Source organism: Salvelinus alpinus, chromosome 28 (genome assembly GCF_045679555.1).
Source record: "Salvelinus alpinus chromosome 28, SLU_Salpinus.1, whole genome shotgun sequence".
Classification (NCBI taxonomy): Eukaryota; Metazoa; Chordata; class Actinopteri; order Salmoniformes; family Salmonidae; genus Salvelinus; species Salvelinus alpinus.
In genome coordinates, this window is record NC_092113.1 from 5,034,223 (window position 1) to 5,055,612 (window position 21,390).

Here is a 21,390-nt window from a genome sequence, read left to right on the forward strand (position 1 = left end):
ATAGAAAATGTTATGAGATTACAGTGGCTCTGCTTGTGCATCGATCTAGATGCAGCCTGTGTCTCTAAATAAATAGACTTGAGAGAGATTCAAATAACCCTGAACATTGAAAATGATGACTGTTATTTTTTTAAATTCTCATTCTTTATTGTTTGTCATAGAATAAACACAAATGAATCTAGGACTACATCAACAACAACAAAAATCAGGACAGTCTGAAAATAACTATCCACAAAGCCTATTGATTGATGTGAAGGCAAGTGCCTATTCCAACTCAGTGCAATACAATATAGGCCTGTATGACCTGCATGTGGAGACAGGTAGACATATGCCATTGTTAGTGGTGATGATGATGATGACTTGGATTCTCAAATTTCAACAACAACAAAAAAGCCCAGGCTACTCAAATATACATTATCTAGCCCTGTTAAAAGTTCTGTCTTCCATAGAAAAATGCATTATTCTCATCAAACCAGGGTTGCCATGTCCGTGGTTTTCCTGGAATTGGAATTACTATGAAAACATTTTCGCTGGTGAAAATGTATTGGTCACGGTTTGCGAGTTTTTGGGCTACTTCTAAGTTGCACCACGGCCGCCATCAAAAGTTTGGACACACAAACTCATTCAAGGGTTTTTCTTTATTTTTACTATTTTCTACATTGCAGAATAATAGTGAAGACATCAAAACAATGAAATAACACATATGGAATCATGTAGTAACCAAAAACGTGTTAAACAAATTAAAATATATTTTTACTTTGATATTATTCAAAGAGGCCACTAGGGTTGCAAAGGGTCAGAAACTTTCCGGTAAATATCCAGAATTATTGCTTAAATTGGGAATATTGCTTAAATTGGGAATGGGAATATTGCTTAAATTCCTCAGAAAAGTTAGGTTATAACAGTGAACCTTTTTTTGTGGGATACACATAAGGCAATTCTTGGTCTTGTGGCATATTTTGGTTAAACTAACCCAGATTCAATGGAATTGCAACCCTCTGCATGCCCAGTGCAGTCTTCCATCACATGTGCAGTGCACTCTTCCATCACATGTACAGCTGATTCTCAAGATCTGCACACTAATGAGATGCTATTGAGCCCACACTACTACACTGTCTGAGCCAAGGACTACATGCTTTCTGGTAAGTTTTGATTACAATACTGGGTGGGGTGAATATATTTTATATGACATACATGATTTTTGTTAAAACTTCTTACGTATTCAGAAGTTCGGATGACTGACGTGCCCAAAGTAAACTGCCTGGTACTCAGGCCCAGAAGCAAGGATATGCATATAATAGAAAACACTCTGAAGTTTCTAAAACTGTTAAAATAATGTCTGTGAGTATGACAGAACTGATATGGCAGGGAAAAACCTGAGGAGAATCCATCCGGAATTTCTTTTTTTTTAGGTCACCACCCATTCAAACACTTGTCTATGGGATATTCAAAGGAAATCCTCCCAGATTGCAGTTCCTATGGCTTCCACTAGATGTCAACAGTCGTTAGAAAGGGTTTCAGGCTTGTTTTTTGGAAAATTAGCTAGAATTTGTAGTTTTTCAAGATGGCTCTCATTTGGACTGTAGTCTTGTGGCGTGCGTGGTTGAGGGTGCGCTCTTTGTTATTTATCTCCGGTATTGAACATACTATTCTCCGTCTTAAATGTAATTGTTTATCTACATATTAGGGTACCTGAGGATTGATTAGAAACGTTGTTTGACTTGTTTGGACAAAGTTTATTGGTAACTTTTGGGATTGCTTTGTCTGTATGTTGAACGACTGGAACGGGTGGATTACTGAATCCAACGCGCCAAATAAACAGACTTTTTTGGGATATAAAGAAGGACTTTATCGAACAAAACGACCATTTGTTGTGTAGATGGGACCCTTGGGATTGCAAACAGAGGAAGATCTTCAAAGGTAAGTGATTTATTTTATTGCTATTTCTGACTTTTGTGACGCCTCTGCTGGTTTGGAAAATGTTTTTAATGATTTTGCATGCGTGGGCCTTTTTGAAATCTGACAAAGAGGCTGGATTAACAATAAGTTACGCTTTTAAATGATGTATGACACTTGTATTTTCATGAATGTTTAATATTACAATTTTTGTATTTTGAATTTCGCACTCTGCAATTTCACCGGATGTTGTCGAGATGGGGCGCTAGCGTCCCACCTAGCCTTAAGAAGTTTTAACTAGTAAATAGTAGCCTACAGCAAAGTGTGTTTAAATATTTTCTAACTTGTTAACAATTTCTGCTAGTTAGTTTTTGCTATCATGTGGGTTTTAGCTTGCTTGAGCCTGCTAACTGAGGAAGGTTAATTCACCTGTTTCCATCCTGTTTCATTTTAAAACATGTATCTTACAAAGGAGTTGTTTAATCTAACTGCTTAACTATTTATCTGTACATGGAATTGTATTTGGGTTTTTTTTCTAATCTTTACAGGAAAATGCCACGGGCACTATCTGATGTGTGGAGACATTTCACTGCAGCAAATGTAGAAGGAAAAACTGTGCACATTTGCAAATACTGTGCCAAATCATATGTGAAGAATGCAACAAAGATGCAGAATTATCTGGCCAAGTGCATAAAGTTCCCTTAGCACTCACAACAAGCAACCTCTGACAAAGGTCCCTCTACTTCTATTCGAGGTGAAAATGATGAATCAGACACCTTATCGATAGCAACAGCTCATTGTCCTCCTGGAATCAGAAGTTTTTTTGACTTAATGGAGGAACGTAGTCAGAGAAATGCTGATGAATGTCTTGCTCGAGCTGTGTATGCAAATGGTTCACCTCTGATGCTCACAGGCAATGTGTACTGGAAGAGATTTCTGAATGTTCTTCGCCCAGCATACACCCCACCATCCAGACAAGCTTCATCTACTCATTTGCTGGATGCAGAGTTCAACAGAGTTCAACTGAAGGTCAAGCAAATCATAGAGAAAGCAGACTGTATTGCATTCATCTCTGATGGGTGGTCGAATGTTTGTGGGCAAGGAATAATTAACGACATCATCTCCACCCCTCAACCAGTATTCTACAAGAGCACAGACACAAGGGACAACAGACACACCGGTCTCTACATTGCAGATGAGCTGAAGGCAGTCATTCATGACCATGGACCACAGAAGATATTTGCACTGGTGACAGACAATGCTGCGAACCTGATGGCTGCTTGGTCTAAAGTGGAGGAGTCCTACCCTCACATCACACCCATTGACTGTGCTGCTCATGCATTGAATCTGCTCCTCAAGGACATCATGGCCCTGAAAACATTGAATACACTCTACAACAGAGCCAAGGAAATGGTTAGGTATGTGAAGGGTCAACTTGTTATAGCAGCAATATACCTCACCAAGCAAAGTGAGAAGAATAAGAGCACCACATTGAAGCTGCCCAGCAACACCCGTTGGGTTGGTGTTGTCATCATGTTTGACAGTCTCCTGGAGGGGAAGGAGTCTCTCCAAGAAATAGCCATACCACAGTCTGCCGATATGGACAGCCCCATCAAGAGGATCCTCCTGGATGATGTATTTTGGGAGAGAGTGGTAAGCAGCCTGAATCTCCTGAAACCTATAGCAGTAGCCAATGCATGGATTGAGGGAGACAATGTCATCCTGTCTGATGTTCAGACTCTTCTCGCAGATGTAAGAGAAGAAATCTGTACTGCCCTGCCCACTTCACTGTTGCTCCAAGCAGAGGAAACTGCAGTTCTGAAATACATCAAAAAGCGTGAAGAGTTCTGCCTGAAGCCCATACACGCAGCAGCGTACATGTTGGACCCCAAGTATGCTGGCAAGAGCATCCTGTCTGGTGCAGAGATCAACAAGGCCTATGGTGTCATCACTACCGTGTCTCGCCACATTGGCCTGGATGAGGGCAAGGTTCTTGGCAGTCTGGCGAAGTACACTTCCAAGCAAGGGCTTTGGGATGGAGATGCAATATAGCAGTCGTGCCAACATATCTCATCAGCCACCTGGTGGAAGGGATTTTGTGGATCTGAGGCACTTTCCCCTGTTGCCTCCATCATCCTCCAAATCCCACCAACATCAGCCGCCTCAGAGCGCAAATGGTCCTTTTTTGGGAACACACACACACACCAAAGCATGCAACAGGCTGAAACATTGGTGTTCATCCGGGCAAATTTGAGCCTGACAACAAGCCATCCTCAACAAGGTTGGAAAGTGACAGTGAAGATGAGGCCTCAGAGGCTGATGTTCAAGAGGTGGACATTTTTATCCTTTATTTAACTAGGCAAGTCAGTTATGAACAAATTATTATTTACAATGACAGCCTGGGAACAGTGGGTGAACTGCCTTGTTCAGGGGCAGAACAACATATTTTTATCTTGTCAGCTCAGGGATTCAATCTAGCAACCTTTCAGTTACTGGCCCAATGCTCTAACCACTAGGCTACCTGCCGCCAACATAAAGGAGGTTCGGGGAGAAGACTTGGAAGCCTGAGAGGAACACAAACAAAGCTTTAGTTTCTAGACTATAATTTTACAGATGTATGTTGAAAACGTTTTTGGGAGATCATTGGGGACCATTCAATATTCCCTTTCTTTTGTTGTTCAGTGAAATCATCCCATGTGAAGAGTCAACTCATTTAATTAAAGTTCAATTAAATGTTTTTTTAATTTCTATTGGAAGGATTTAATCATTTGTAATTATGTCTACTTATGATAAGTTAAAAGGTGTCACGTTCTGACCTTAGTTTCTTCTTTATGTCTTTGTGTTAGGTTGGTCAGGGCGTGAGTTGGGGTGGGCAGTCTATGTTCTTTTTTCTAGGTTGTTTGTTTTCTATGTGTTTGGCCTGGTGTGGTTCCCAATCAGAGGCAGCTGTTTATCGTTGTCTCTGATTGGGAGCCATATTTAGGTAGCCTGTTTTCCATTGTGTGTTGTGGGTGGTTGTTTCCTGTTTAGTGTTTTGTTTTTACCTTTCAGGACTGTTCGTTTGTCGTTTTTGTTGTTTGTCAAGTGTTTTCGTATTTTATTAAAAAAAATATGACCACTTACCACGCTGCACCTTGGTCTCCTCTATACGACGATCGTTACAAACGTTTTATGTTTCTGTCTCCATATGGTAAATATATCCAATGCAAAAAAACAGCTACATTTAAATGGTATTAATATTAATTCCCATATATTCCTGTTAATTCCCATGGAAAGTTTCCACCTCTGAATATTCCCCAAAATGAGTAAACCCTAGTAGCCTTGATGACAGCTTTGCACACTCTTGGAATTCTCTCAACCAGCTTCATGAGTCAGTCAATTAACAGGTGTGCCTTGTTAAAAGTCAATTTGTGGAATTTCTTTCATTCTTAATGCATTTGAGCCAATCAGTTGTGTTATGACAAGGTAGGGGTGGTATACAGAAGATAGCCCTATTTGGTAAAAGACCAAGTCCATATTATGGCAAGAACAGATCAAATAAGCAAAGAGAAACGACAGTCCATCATTACTTTAAGACATGAAGGTCAGTCAATCCGTAAAACATTTCAAAACTTAGAAAGTTTCTACAAGTGCAGTCGCAAAAACCATCAAGAGCTATGATGAAACTGGTTCTCATAAGGACCGCCACAGGAAATGAAGAGAGTTACCTCCGCTGCAGAGGATAAGTTCATTAGAGTTACCAGTCTCAAATTGTAGCCAAAATGATTCACGCAGTCTCCTCCTGTTCAGAGGAGACTGCGTGAATCAGGCCTGAATCAGGCTGCAAAGAAACCACTACTAAAGGACACCAATATGAAGAAGAGACTTGCTTGGGCCAAGAAAAACGAGCAATGGACATTAGACCGGTAGAAATCTGTCCTTTGGTCTGATGAGTCCTAATCTGAGATTTTTTGTTCCAACCGCCGTGTCTTTGTGAGACGTAGAGTAGGTGAACGGATGATGTCTGCAGGTGTGGTTCCCACTGTGGAACATGGAGGAGGAGATGTGATGTTGTGGGGGTGCTTTGCTGGTGACACTGTCAGTGATTTATTTAGAATTCAAGGCACACTTAACCAGCATGGCTACCACAGCATTCTGCAGCAATACGCCACCCCATCTGGTTTGCGCTTAGTGTGACTATCATTTGTTTTTCAACAAGGCAATGACCCAACACACCTCCAGGCTGTGTAAGGACTATTTAACCAAGAAGGAGAGTGATGGAGTGCTTCATCAGATGACCTGGCCTCCACAATCACCCGACCTCAACCCAATTGATATGGTTTGGGATGAGTTGGACCACAGAGTGAAGGAAAAGCAGCCAACAGATGCTCAGCATATGTGGGAACTTCTTCAAGACTGTTGGCAAAGCATTCCAGGTGAAGCTGTTTGAGAGAATGCCAAGAGGGTTCAAAGCTGTCATCGAGGCAAAGGGTGGCTATTTTGAAGAATCTAAAATATGTTTTGATTTGTCTAACACTTTTTAGGTTACTACATGATTCCATATGTGTTATTTCATAGTTTTGATGTCTTCATTATTATTCTACAATGTAGAAAATAGTAAAAATAAACAAAAACCCTTGAATGAGTAGGTGTGTCCAAACTTTTGACTTGTACTGTACATATTATTAATATTTAATTCAGGGATTGAAATTACAACCCCATGCTCAGTAGTCTATTCCAGCAGGCTATTTGGAAACACAAGCACTTCTTACCTCGAAATCTCTTTGCTATTCATGTTGAATAAATTATTCTGTCAATCGTTCAGTTTACATCTTGCCTACATCTTGCCTAGGCTATCTCACATTAGATGTAGTTCTATCGGGGGCTATTAGATACCTGCATCTAGCGAAGCAATCCATTGCAAAGTTGAATTACAATCATAAACCCAGATTTTAGTTTGTAGCCTATGCCTCTTGAAATGACAAGTCAATCTCATAAATGTGCCATTTACAGCTGTAGTCTTAACATCTGGCACATAATAGTGTCACAATTGCCAGAAAATAGCCCAACATTAGATTTTTAAGTTCGTCCCAGTGTTTCTTGCTCAGAGATTTTGCTCAGAGATTCTCTGTCCAACTTTCATGACTCAAACTCTCCTGTCGGATTTATAGTTATGCACATGTGCCAAAGGGATTTATTTAAGAAATAAGGCAGTAGGGGTTGTGGTATATTGCCAATATACCACGGCTAAGGGTATGTGTGTGTCTCTCAGAAACAGGGCACCTCTCAAGGGGGTTATATGCACAATATATTTTCTTATGCCAGGATACAGTCCTTAGCCGTGGTATATTGGCCATATACCACAAACCCATGAGGTGCCTTATTGCTATTATAATCTGGTTACCAATGTAATTAGAGCAGTAAAAATAAATATTTTGTCATACCTGTGGTATACGGTCTGATATACCACGGCTGTCAGCCAATCAGCATTCGGGGCTAGAACCACCCAGTTTATAATTGTAATGTTTTTCCTTTGTCATTATGTGGTATTGTGTGTAGATTGATGAGGGAAAAAAACATTTAATACATTTTAGAATAAGGCTGTAACAATAGTTTCCGAATGCACTTTACCATACCCTCTCCTGCTTTACTGCTTAATCATAGCAGTCAAACAAGGACAATTATGGGAAAGGATCTGTCGAGTTTAATAAGGGCAAATTATATTTTATCTTGAGTCATATTCAAATTCCTTTATTATGTCACTTCATAGCTTGCAATAATTATTATTTTGATGAAAACTCAATTTTGCTTCTAGCATCGTTACAAGTTATGGACGTTATGGAAAAAGGATATATTGTATAAATGTGGCAAGTCCTCTCCTGCTGTAGGAAAAATTTGCTTGACTAGTTTCAGGCCTTTTGTGCTGGTTTTCAGTATTCATTGGGCAAGAAATTTGTTTGATCTTGCAACCCTGTCATCAGCTGCTCAGCCAGGAGGTGATTGAGGGGAAAGATGGCGGAGGCGGATGATGAAGTGGATTCTGAATCTAATGGCGGTAGAATCAAGGAGAATTGGAATATTGTCCAAAAGAAAGGAAAACGGAGCAAAGTAGAGTACAGTGATGAGAACGTTACTTCGTATCTTGTAGGAGTATGGTTTGTAAATGAGGAGCAGCTGATTGAATTACCAATCTTGAGGAATCCATTTGAGATATCCAAACTGGTGGAGAGAGTGCTGGGTAGAGTGAAGGCTGTGAGGATCATGAGAGGCAGGCTGGTTTAGATTTTTTTGTGCTTCTGAGGATCAGAAGAAACGTGTGTTGTGTCTCACCCGATTTGATAAGTTTGAAGTGTTGTGTGTGTCTCTCAGAAACAGGGCACCTCTCAAGGGGGTTATATCTGGAGTCTCGTGGGAAGTAGATGTTGAAGAGATGAAAAATACTCCTGAGTGATTGATGCACGTCGGATGAATTGTGTGGTGAATGAAGCAAAAGTGAAGAGTCTGTTCTTTTATTTTTTGATATGGAGTCAGTTAGGGTGTATTAACTACAGAGTCGGAGCATTCATCCCAAGACCAATGCAGTGTGATCATTGTAAAGCTGTTGGTCATGTTTCAAGTGTTTGCAGAAAGGAGAAGTCGAGATGTCCAAGTTGTGGAAAAGATCATATTATGTTGTAAAAGTGAAGAAAATGTGATATGTTGCAATTGTGGTGGGAATCATGAAGCCTTGTCTTTCGAATGCCCCATAAGGGTGAAAGAAAATGAGGTGGCCAAAGTCAGGGCTATCCAGAGCATATCATATGCAGCAGCTGTTAAACGGGTTGACGGTTTGAATGGTGCACTTGAAGAGTCCATGGTGCCTTCACTGCAGGCTGCAGCGGTTGCCTTTCACCCTAGAGGCCCTAGAGCCCGAGAAGGGAGATATGAGGAATTGAAAGAAGGAAGAAGTGGGAGTTTTGTTTTGTCAGTGTACTATTTTTATTTGGGTGGGTTAAGTTAGTTTCCCTATCACGTATGGATTTTATTTGTACCTTCTTTTGGTTTCAACCCGTCCAGTAGGTGACAGCAATACACCTTTAGGGGTTGTAGTCCGCCATAAAAGCCACAGAAGAAGAAGAAGCTGCTCAGCCAGCAGACAGACTTGCATTGACTGCAGACCATTTCACCCTGTCACTCACGTTTGTCGAACCCGTACTGGTACAACGAATCGCGACGATGGATTTTGCTGACCGGGAGGAGGGATGGTTGGTCGGTCGTGGTAGTCATCGAATTTAGGGCTGGAAGTTCAACTCATGTGTAATTATCTTGGCTAGCAGAACTCGCTTTTGGTCTTTCTCAAGCCCACATTGTGACATTGTGGTTTCAATGATGGAGCAGGACGATTTAGTCTGCGTGTATGATTCGACGTGGGACACAGAGAGTGATGGAGACGATCCAGGAGAGAACCAAACGCGTCGCTCAAGCCAGGACAAAACTAAATCATGGACATCTGGTTTAGTACGTTGCATTTTAATTTATCTCTTGTGTAACCAACTATACAAATGTCGGCGTTAACACGGCGAACGAGTACGCGAAAACTAATGTTAGCATTAGGCCACTACTAGCACACATTAGCTTGCTAGCTAACGTTAGCAGCTGTTCAACTAATGGAATCCTAACGACCTAACGTTACCTCCAAATTTGGAATATTGTTTGCAGGAGAATGTAATAGTTTTAAGTGAGTTGGTAACTGCCATTATATTTGACACGTTTCATATATAATGCCTCGTTTAGTTTTTGGTTACAAAGCTAGCTAGCTACTATGCTAACTAACGTTAGCGTTTTATCTAGCCTTTAGCCTGCTAACGTGCCTTTAGCCTGCTAACGTTAGCTTTTCATCCCCACTTTGTCTTGAGCTAGTCATTGCATTATAGCCTGCAGTGGCGATTTTAGCATGTGAATCTTGGTGGGGCAAACTCAGCAATTTTTTTTAGATGCATGCCAGCGAAGCCACTACGCAAGATTAAACAATACAGTCAATGCACTATAACTGTGACTAACGGTGCCAACAGTTAGCCCCTATAAAACCACTAGATATGGATTTAATTATAATTTTGTCAACAATCTACACAATACTATGTCAAATTGGAATAAGAATGTTAACATTTGTAAAACATTTACGATAAATAAAACTATATTACCTAACTATTCGACCCCCGAGTCAATAGGCCTATATGTTGAATGACATTTGGCACCAATTACAGCTGTTTGAGTCTTTCTGGGTAAGTCTTAAGAGCTTTGCACACCTGGATTGTACGATATTTGCACATTTATCCTTAAAATAAATATTCAAGCTATGTCAAGTTGGTTGTTAATCATGGCTAGACAGCCATTTCAAGTCTTGCCATAGATTTTCAAGTTAAGTCAAAACTGTAACTAGGCCACTCAGGAACATTCACTGTCTTGGTAAGCAGTTCTAGCAAAGCTTTTTTTGACTAACTGAAGATAGACCACAGCCTGTCCTTTCCAATGAGGGCAAATGAATTATAGTGGGCAAAACAAGCAAGGAAGTGGGCAGAGCCAAGCACGAGCTAGCTTTGTGTTTGCAGACATTGCCACACTAGCACGATGTGGGCAAGTTGGTGGCAGACCACTGGGGAGTTATCCACCTCATTTTAGAATGTTTCTATGGGCACAGCCGAACAGAAGTGATGGATTCGATATCTGCTTTACTTACCTACTGCAGGTGGCAAACTTTCTACAGTAAATTAATTGGAGTCAATTTATAGAGTATAAAAGTCAAGTAAACAAGTGTAATTGTATATACTAGTCAAAAGTTTTAGGACACCTACTCATTCAAGGGTTTTTATATTTTCTACATTGTAGAATAATAGTGAAGACAAACTATTAAATACTACATGGAATCATGTAGTAACCAAAAAAGTGTTAAACAAATCAAAATGTGAGATTCTTCAAATAGCCACCCTTTGCCTTGACAGCTTTGCACACGTGTGGTATTCTCTCAACCAGCTTCACCTGGAATGTTTTTCCAACAGTCTTGAAGGTGTTCCCACATATGCTGGGCACTTGTTGGTTGCTTCTCCTTCACTCTGCGGTCTGACTCTTCCCAAACCATCTCAATTTGCTTGAGATCAGGGGATTATGGAGGCCAGGTCATCTGATGCAGCACTCCATCACTCTCCTTGGTCAAATAGCCCTTACACAGCCTGGCGGTGTGTTGGGTCATTGTCCTGTTGAAAAACAAATGCTAGTCCCACTAAGCCCAAACCAGATGGGATGGGGTAGCATTCTGCAGCGACGTGGTAGCCATGCTGTGCCTTGAATTTGAAATAGATCAGTGTCACCAGCAAAGCACCATAACACCACCTCCATGCTTTACGGTGGGAAATACACACATGCGGAGATAATCCGTTCACCCACACCGCGTCTCACAAAGACACGGCGGTTGGAACCAAAAATCTCCAATTTGGACTCTTATTGGTGTCCTTTAGTGGTTTCTTTGAGGCAATTCGACCATGAAGGTCTGACTCACACAGTCTCCTCTGAACAGTTGATGTTGAAATGTCTGTTGCTTGAACTCTGAAGCAGTTATTTGGGCTGACATTTCTGAGGCTGGTAACTCTAATGAACTTATCCTCTGCAGCAGAGGTAACTCTGGGTCTTCCATTCCTGTGTCGGTCCTCATGAGAGCCAGTTTCATTATAGCGCTTGATGGTTTTTGCGACTGCACTTAAACTTTTTTAAAGGTCTTAATTTTTCGTATTGACTGATCTTCATGTCTTAAAGTAATGATGGACTGTCGTTTCTCTTTGCTTATTTGAGCTGTTCTTGCCATAATATGGACTTGGTCTTTTACCAAATAGAGCTATCTTCTGTATACCCCCCTACCTTGTCACAACACAACTGATTGGCTCAAGTGCATTAATCTGTGTGTTGTCCTTAACGGTAAAAAATGACTAACTACTCTGTTTAACAGCAGAGAGAACCCCCTAAATGATATTTTTTCAACTTGAAATTGTATGACTTTTCCTAGAGTGACCCCAACATTAGAAAAAGTGAAGCATCACCTTTGTTCATATTTCCATGAAAGCTGTACACCACCAGGATACATAGATTGTCTTAGGGTCATTTTTGACCCGGCAGTTATAAAATCATTTACGCACCACAAAAATCAGAGACATTCACACAATGAGAAATTGAGATTGTATGCTACTGATTGAATTCAGCCAGCAGCTCCTGAAGAGGAAAATCACCATGGTTGGCACAGTTAGAAAGAACAAGCCTGAGCTCCCCCCTTCACTCCTCGCGATAAGGGGGAGAGAGGCCTTCTCATCAAAGTTTGCCTTCTCCCCCACCACCACTCTAGTTTCTTACCTCCCAAAGAGGAACAAGAATGTGGTCTTCCTGAGCACACTGCACAAAACGGCTGAGATCAGTGATCGTGAGGACAGGAAGCCAGCCATCATCCTGGACTACAACCACAACAAAGATGGAGTGGACAACCTGGACACGGTGATTAGAATTTACAGCTGCAGGAGGATGACTGCCCTCTGGCCCCTGGTCATCTTCCATAACATCATTGATGTGTTCTCATACAATGCCTTTGTAATATGGCACAAGATCAACCCTACCTGGATGCCTGATAACCGGAACAAGAGGGTGTTCCTGAAGCAGCTGGGAAAGGCACTTGTAAACCCACACATTCAAAGAAGGGAGCACCTCCCCCGTACAGCAGCGCTTGTGAAAACTGTTCAGGGGGCTGAATCGTGTCTTGATCCACCTGAGGCTGGGGCAGGCAAGAGGAGGAGATGCCTCCAAAGGACTGTAAAACAAATCTGTGTTGCACATGTGAGAAATGCATCTGCAAAGTCCAAGCACACACTTGCATACTGTCCTACAGTATGTTTTGTATCTATTATATTCTTATTTATTGTTTATACACCTTGTGGTTGGGGGCAATGGTTAAAAAAATGGGAGAATACTATTTTGTAGTTTAATTCCTCATTGTACAGTGTATATAATAACTTCTTTGGCAACAGTGATATTTTCAAGACTGTTATTGTTTCCTTTCAATAGAATGCATTCAAAACTACTTAACACATTTCTGCTACTTTCTTAGGCTATACAAGTGCTATCTCTTGCTAAAAAAAAAGTTATGTTTACACCTATGCAGTACCTTTAGCAATAATACACCGCTACTTTAGTAAAGAAAACAATTATGACAGGTGTATTGTAATAAAAATGAGTAGTGTCCACTGATTTTAAATGCAGTCGTTCTGCATTGTGAAGAGGGAAACCCCAGATATTCAAAGTTTGTGATGAATGACAGGTTGTTTCTTCATGTAAAATAGATTTGGTTTAAAATTCAATTAAGCTGCTTTATTTTAGGGGTTTAGTGAAGGCGGGTCATTTTTCTTAACCTTAGGACAAGGGGAGTATACAGAATGTTAAGACTACAGGGTTAAGGAGGAAAGAAATTCCACAAATTAACTTGGGTGACTACCTCCATGAAGCTGGAGAACTGAAGAGCTGGGTTCTGGTGACTAAAAAGAAACTCCCAATAAACCATCTAAAATATAATTTCCACCACCAGAAATGAGCTCAATGTATTGGTGAAAGGATTATAGTATACATAATGCAATTAAATGAGTGCTGCAGCTATCTAAGGAAACACAAGAGACCTTTCTGAAATAAAGTTTTTGACAAAATGAACAGAGGAACATTTGACTGAACATGAATCGGAGCCCACTAATTCATGTTCATCACAAAACGAGGGTGTTGGAAATCTCTTTCCAAGTTCTGACGACAACCTAGTTTTGACATAGTTTACAGCTTTTGTCAGAGCATTTTTCTTCTGGGCTTTTGGGGAAAAGATTTCCCACGCTCTCCTCTAATTGAGCTCCTTATTAATGGGGCGTTGATGGAGCGCCGCATGCAGGCGGCTAGATGCTCTCCCTGCAGTCTGCTCCTCAAGTCTGTTTTGACCTGCAACGAGAAGGGAGCGGGACAAAGGGGATCTACTTTCACATTTAAATGTTCTTACTCATTTCATTGCCGAAAAGTCCCTCTCGCAATTAAGGGAAGACATTTTCAGTGCGATTGGGTCCCATCCGGATTGCCGGTGGTGCGCACTTGGCCTTATTCCTCTCTCTTCTCCTTTTATCTACTCCTGTTCTCATTTTCTCCTTCAATCTCCCCTCCTGGCTCTCCTCTTCTGCTCCATTCCGTCCCTCATGCAGCCCTACCTCACTCCCGGCATTCTGCCTCTTCTCTGTCTAGTAAAGTAAGCCATGCACTTGTTATGAAAAACGACAGCTTAAAGCTTTTGAATGAGTTGGCTAACTAAAGAAAGTTTCTAATTTAACTCAGGCTGATTTGACGTCAGCTAGCTAAGTTAACGTTACCTGAAAGTCTTGTCCCTGCTCCCCCTTTCGCTGCAGTGGCTGGAAATATTTTTAAACTCATCTGAGAAAGAAGAAAAAATCTCATCGAAGACGGATAAATTAAGCTATCTTGCTTGCACTTCACAGTTCCAACTGAACTAGCTAGCTAACTTGCTGAACTAGTAACGTTAGTTGACCATGTTTCTATCATCAACATACGTGTGGATATTGGATAGATAATTGCCGTTTCAATTGTGGCAGCAATATTATAGATCTAATTGACTTAAGTTATAGCTAGCTTATGTAGCTAACTACTAAACTAGTTGGCTACCGTATCTTTCTTGCTGTTTCTCACACAGGAGCACTGAGGTGATTCAAGTGAATTGTGTTTCGCTCAGCTGCAGAGCCTCTGTATTGCACACTGGTCACTCGCGCACTGGTCCCTGGCGTGCCGTTTCTCGCACAGGTGCATTCTAAAGTGATTCAAGTGAATTGTGTTTTGTACCACAGGGCGTCTGTATCCGGCACTTGTCACTCGCGAACTGGTCACTGGCGCGCTGTGTTTCTTGAGTTGCAGGCTGCCTGCCACAGCTCACAGAGCTAAATAACCTTCAGAACTGTCTTGAACCCAGACAGATTATCAATTTACCAAGAAAAGTGAATGTGCTTTACAGAACTTTATTGAAACTATGTTTTGTAGAAAAGGATGTTTCTTTTGGTGTGGCGGCAATGATTCTGCCGTAGCGCAGCTCCACACTTAAATGAACGCAGAGGAAACACTATAGGGGCGAAAGGGCAGACTGTCGGCTTTCATGAGGCCATTTTCATCCGTATCGGGTGAACCGTTTAGTAGTATTTGGTATTTTCGTCACCATTTTTGTTGAAATTAACACTGCACCAAATCCCCCATGCAACTGTTCAAACAGGGAAACTATGGGGTGAAACTACAGCTATGGTGTTGGGACCTGTCTCCTCTTCGGTTCCACTGACTTACACCCAGGTCAAAATAATTTTAGGTACCCAAAAGAAAATAAATAATGCCTTTTTAAATGTATCTCTGCCAAATGTTTCGTCCAATATCGCTGTGCCATATCTTTCACAGTGGTCAAACACGTTCTCCAGGAACATGAGGGCTGCGAAGGACATGCAGAACTACAGAAAAGGGTATCCTGTAAGTCTGAAGGCTCTTGTTATTACACATGAATAGGGCCAGGAGTTTTTGTCTGTGTGAATTTGTCAGGAAAAAATGTTGGGTCTTAGTAAGCCTAGGCTAACCTGGTCTTACCAGAACCCACTTTTTTCCCCCCTCCTGACCAGGTAAAACTCCAGGCCCTACACAGGTCGTCTGTTTTTATCTTGTCATTGTCATGAGGCGTCATCTAGACATCTGACTGTGCTGCTTGTCTGCGTGTCTTCACAGAATCTAGCAGACGACGAATGCTCAGAAGAGAGAATGTTCAATTTAAAATTCTATCTCAACGAATACCCCTCCTCCCCTGACGGTAGGTCATTTGCTATTCTTCCAAGACATTTTTCAGTGACTGGAAAATGTGCGGAATGGTGTATGTAATGCTCTATATTTTTGTTTAGACATTTTAATAGAATCCTTTCATAAAGAATGGAAGACGGACTATAAGAGGCTGGAGAGAGTTCACTCCTACATTCAGTGGTACGTATGATCCTAAATGCTCCGGTTCTGTTATGGGCTAGTTGTGTGTGTTTGTTTCTTATGTATCCCGATGGACATCTACAGTGGGGAGAACAAGTATTTGATACACTGCCGATTTTGCAGGTTTTCCTACTTACAAAGCATGTAGAGGTCTGTAATTTTTATCATAGGTACACTTCAACTGTGAGAGACGGAATCTAAAACAAAAATCCCGAAAATCACATTGTATGATTTTTAAGTAATTAATTCGCATTTTATTGCATGACATAAGTATTTGATACATCAGAAAAGCAGAACTTAATATTTGGTACAGAATCCTTTGTTTGCAATTACAGAGATCATACGTTTCCTGTAGTTCTTGACCAGGTTTGCACACACTGCAGCAGGGATTTTGGCCCACTCCTTCATACAGACCTTCTCCAGATCCTTCAGGTTTCGGGGCTGTCGCTGGGCAATACGGACTTTCAGCTCCCTCCAAAGATTTTCTATTGGGTTCAGGTCTGGAGACTGGCTAGGCCACTCCAGGACCTTGAGATACTTCTTACGGAGCCACTCCTTAGTTGCCCTGGCTGTGTGTTTCGGGTCGTTGTCATGCTGGAAGACCCAGCCACGACCCATCATCAATGCTCTTACTGAGGGAAGGAGGTTGTTGGCTAAGATCTCGCAATACATGGCCCCATCCATCCTCCCCTCAATACGGTGCAGTCGTCCTGTCCCCTTTGCAGAAAAGCATCCCCAAAGAATGATGTTTCCACCTCCATGCTTCACGGTTGGGATGGTGTTCTTGGGGTTGTACTCATCCTTCTTCTTCCTCCAAACACGGCGAGTGGAGTTTAGACCAAAAAGCTCTATTTTTGAATCATCAGACCACATGACCTTCTCCCATTCCTCCTCTGGATCATCCAGATGGTCATTGGCAAACTTCAGACGGGCCTGGACATGCGCCTGCTTGAGCAGGGGGACCTTGTGTGCGCTGCAGGATTTTAATCCATGACGGCGTAGTGTGTTACTAATGGTTTTCTTTGAGACTGTGGTCCCAGCTCTCTTCAGGTCATTGACCAGGTCCTGCCGTGTAGTTCTGGGCTGATCCCTCACCTTCCTCATGATCATTGATGCCCCACGAGGTGAGATCTTGCATGGAGCCCCAGACCGAGGGTGATTGACCATCATCTTGAACTTCTTCTATTTTCTTCTATTTTCTAATAATTGCGCCAACAGTTGTTGCCTTCTCACCAAGCTGCTTGCCTATTGTCCTGTAGCCCATCCCAGCCTTGTGCAGGTCTACAATTTATCCCTGATGTGCTTACACAGCTCTCTGGTCTTGGCCATTGTGGAGAGGTTGGAGTCTGTTTGATTGAGTGTGTGGACAGGTGTCTTTTATACAGGTAACGAGTTCAAACAGGTGCAGTTAATACAGGTAATGAGTGGAGAACAGGAGGGCTTCTTAAAGAAAAACTAACAGGTCTGTGAGAGCCGGAATTCTTACTGGTTGGTAGGTGATCAAATACTTATGTCATGCAATAAAATGCAAATTAATTACTTAAAAATCATACAATGTGATTTTCTGGATTTTTGTTTTAGATTCCGTCTCTCACAGTTGAAGTGTACCTATGATAAAAATGACAGACCTCTACATGCTTTGTAAGTAGGAAAACCTGCAAAATCGGCAGTGTATCAAATACTTGTTCTCCCCACTGTATAACAGCCAAATTAAAACTCACCAATGACAGCAACCAGAAGTAGAGGTAGCACAAGTTAAACTCTAGGGAGTTATACATGTGACTATATTACTTTATGACTAGGCCTATAATTTGCCTGACTCACAATGATAACAGTACAGTAATCTAATCTCAAGTGTCATAAACTTGGATGGCGTTTACGTTCTGTTGCGATAAACTGTCAATCACCGACATTTTGTCACTTAGCCGCAGCACGGCGCAGGAAAGCTTTCCCAAAACACGATTGAAACATCAGTGAAGTGATTTCACCGTGCTATTATTGATATCTAGCCATCGAAAGTTATAACCCACTGTTGCTCTCAGGTTGTTTCCACTGCGGGAGCCAGGAGTGAACTACATGGCCTCTGAGCTCACCAAGAAGGAGATCCTGGTGAGTGGTTCACGTTTTGCATGATCATTGTGATGTATTAGGAGCACTGACGTGCAAAGTGTGGTTAAGGGGTACAATAAAGCACTGTGAAATGCCCTTTTCATAAAATGAGTTACTGTTGAATGTAACAGTAAGCATACCCTTGGGTCCAGTGAGCAGACGAAATGTTTATGAATGGAGCTTCTCTATCAAGGCGACGATAATGGTCTCTGTGCTCTTGCCCCACTGTGTCCTCAGGCCTTCAGGGAGAGCGAGGAGGCCAAGAAGAGGCTGGTGGAGTCCTACGAGCTCATGCTGGGGTTCTATGGTATCCAGCTGGTCAACAAAGACACAGGTGAGGTCAAACGCGCCGAGAACTGGAGAGAACGCTTCGCCAACCTTGAAAGGTGAGTTGCTGAAGTTACGCCTTGGTCATCTTTACAGGGTGTGATTTCTTAAGACCATGTGGAACCACTGATGACCGTTCTTTGTCATCAGTGGTGTTGTAAACTGTTACTAGTGGTCCTCCATCTAAATATTGGTTGTGTTTTCTGTCTCAGGAACATGCACAACAACCTCCGCATTACGCGCATCCTGAAGAGCCTGGGGGAGCTAGGCTTTGAGCACTACCAGAGTCCGCTGGTGCGCTTCTTCCTGGAGGAGACGCTGGTCAAAAGGAACCTGAGCAGCGTCAAGCGCAGCGTGCTCGACTACTTCCTGTTTGCCATTCGTGACAAGCAGAAGCGCAAAGAGCTTCTGCGCTACGCTTTCCAGCACTTTGAGCCCAAGGAAAAGTTTGTATGGTGCCCCAGAAAGATCCAGAAACAGCTGAAGAAGGCGGAGAAGGGGAACGGCGAGGGAGCGGAGGAAGGCCGCACACGAGCCAAGGCTAGAGAGGGAGAGGCAGTGGGAGCCCAGAAGGAGAAGGGTGTCACAGAGGAGGTGAAGGAGACTGCCAAGTTGAATGATGAAGCATTGAGTAGTGATGGAGATAAGCAGGCTGAGGGTTTTTCTGTTAATCCTTCGGGGCCAGCGATCTCCCCAGAGGACTCAGAATCACTGGGAAACGGGAACAGTAATGATCTTGACATGGACCATTCAGGCAGCCCAGACCCTGAGTCTGTTAAAGGAGATCATAGTATGGAGGAAGGACTCAAAGAGGATAGTCAAGCCAAGGACAGCGTCCAGGACTCAGTCAAAGTCAAGGCAGCTGCATCTGAAATGAAGTCTGAGAATTTGGCACAACCGACTAAGAAGAAAAGGGAAGGTGACAAGGTGGTGCCACGCAACGGTCCTACAGAGAACTGCCCCAACGGGTGGGAGAAAGGCACGGTCGTCCCCAACGACAACCACCCACATCAGACGAGCCCATCAGCGGCATCATCCCACAAAGCCAAGACTGAGGATCCCAAAAAGGATTCGCCGAAAAAGGACTCCTCAGAACGAGGTGAAAAACATCCAAGGACTGACTTTAGTGATGTGTCTGATAACAAAGCAGTGCCAGTGGGTGGGGAGAACATAAAGAAAGCTGGAGAGGACCAGACAAATGGGAAAGAGGTGAAAAATGAAGTGGAGCCGATGGATGTGGAATCCAACTCCCAGCCAAGTTCAGGGAACTTCAGGGACATGGGAACTTCCTGAATATAAAGAGGGAGGAATCATTTGCAGACTAAAGGGACATATGTTAAATTGTGTACACTTATGGCCAATCCCAAATCGACCCTGAGACCCTACCCCCTAGGCACTTCATGTGGATATGAAAGGCTAAGAAAAATATATATAAGTCATATGGTAATAGCTCATCCTTGCCGTCTGATACTGTAGGTTAGATGGAATTCTCGCCATATTGCTTACACTTCTCCAATCCTCAGAATGGCATAAATTCTGAGTTCTACAGAAGCTCCTAGGAGGAAGGGGCTGGGTGGTTTCTGGGCAGGGCTTTAACAGAAAAATAGTTTTCAGGCCTTATTATATTCTGCTGTCCTCCATGTTCACATTAGAGTGGGTTTGTTCTTTTTGTTGGTAAGGATGTATGCATTACTGAATTGATTTGTTCTAATGAAATTGTGTTGTGACAGGGAACGGGGATTCTGACTGCAATCAGTTCTCCATAGTTGATCCTGCAACTGCAAGTAGTTGGATACTTTGAACTGAGGAGGATGTAAGGGTAGTCTGTAATTACAGTTCACATTGAAAAGATGAATTCCATCTCATACAATGAACTGATGCCTGCTTGTTACAATTATTTTTCTTTTAAATACACCGCTCCGTTCAAAAACTGAATACAGTTTGAATAGTAATTTTGCACACAAATTGAAATGTACTTTGTATCTAGTATTATCTGTCAGTGTTGCGACTGCATTGTGTATTATATTTTATTGAAAGCCCCTATGAAATGGGAACAAGATTGTAATGTCATTTGTTTATTTCAAGAATTTTGCACTTTTTTTTTTTTGCGGAATGAGAGATATAGATGACATTGCCAAAAAAAGAAAATAACATTTAACTGTTTGATTGTATTCTGTCTTGGAAGTTTTGAAATAATACGATATGTACCTCTTTGGTTGAACTCCTTTGGCTTTGCTGTAAGGACGACATAGTAAGTGTAATCAATAGAATGTGGGTGTTCTTTTCTTATGTTCCAAGCAGGGAGGCTATTATTTATTTTATTATTTTTATTCAAAAATTATTGTATGGTTATACAAAGGCCCGATCCCCTTCGACTCGTTTATTGAATTGCAAATCTCAGGAAAACCCTGTGGGAGATAGTCAACGTTTCTTCCATTTCTGAGGTTATGTTTGGGTAAGCTTTGTTTTCCACCCGTGTGGAGATTTCATCACGAATGTCTATTTTACAATTTTCAGCAAATGAATTAATATATTCATCATACGTGTATTGAAATTGTGTGTAAAAGGGTTGTAAATACACTCCACTTTGGTGGGGTGATGAATGGAATTTGAAAATCCTTTGTCCATGCAACTTACAAACTTGACCCCTTTCCTGTTACATGACAATAAAATAAAGATTGTGCAAGTTATTTACATTTGTTTGTCTAATTCATTTTTTTCCTTCTAGAATTATTCAATTCTTTAGATTCCAACCTTGATTGTCTGAATACTGTACTACAGTCATGGCCAAAAGTTGAGAATGACACATTCATTTTCACAATCTGCCTCAGTTTGTATGATGGCAATTTGCATATACTCCAGAATGTTATGAAGAGTGATCAGATGAATTGCAATTAATTGCAAAGTCCCTCTTTGCCATGCAAATGAACTGAATCCCCCCAAAAAACATTTCCACTGCATTTCAGCCCTGCCACAAAAGGACCAGCTGACATTTCTCTCGTTAACACAGGTGTGAGTGTTGACGAG

General features: G+C 41.8%; 1 protein-coding gene across 3 annotated transcripts; it reads left to right on the forward strand.

Annotated features, from left to right (window-relative positions):
• Positions 1-8,973: 8,973 nt before the first annotated feature.
• LOC139557006 (opioid growth factor receptor-like) lies at positions 8,974-21,053 on the forward strand. Of its 3 annotated transcripts, none has more exons than XM_071371262.1 (8): positions 8,975-9,372; positions 15,185-15,258; positions 15,361-15,429; positions 15,679-15,760; positions 15,849-15,927; positions 17,970-18,036; positions 18,274-18,422; positions 18,576-21,053. In XM_071371262.1, the coding sequence occupies exons 1-8, from the start codon at positions 9,357-9,359 to the stop codon at positions 19,654-19,656; spliced, it is 1,617 nt and encodes a 538-aa protein (XP_071227363.1). In that variant the 5' UTR covers positions 8,975-9,356; the 3' UTR covers positions 19,657-21,053. The 3 variants fall into 3 exon arrangements, with proteins under 3 accessions (XP_071227362.1, XP_071227363.1, XP_071227365.1); XM_071371264.1 differs by having other exon boundaries at positions 8,977-9,372; positions 15,185-15,274; XM_071371261.1 differs by lacking the exon at positions 15,185-15,258 and having other exon boundaries at positions 8,974-9,372.
• The last annotated feature ends 337 nt before the right edge of the window (positions 21,054-21,390 follow it).

Excerpts from the sequence above, each read along its gene's own strand:
- LOC139557006 (XM_071371261.1), top strand. The coding sequence starts at position 9,241 with ATGATGGAGCAGGACGATTTAGTCTGCGTGTATGATTCGACGTGGGAC. Across the intron at positions 15,761-15,848 it reads ATACCCCTCCTCCCCTGACG|ACATTTTAATAGAATCCTTT; the intron begins GTAGGTCATTTG and ends ATTTTTGTTTAG. Across the intron at positions 15,928-17,969 it reads GTTCACTCCTACATTCAGTG|GTTGTTTCCACTGCGGGAGC; the intron begins GTACGTATGATC and ends TGTTGCTCTCAG.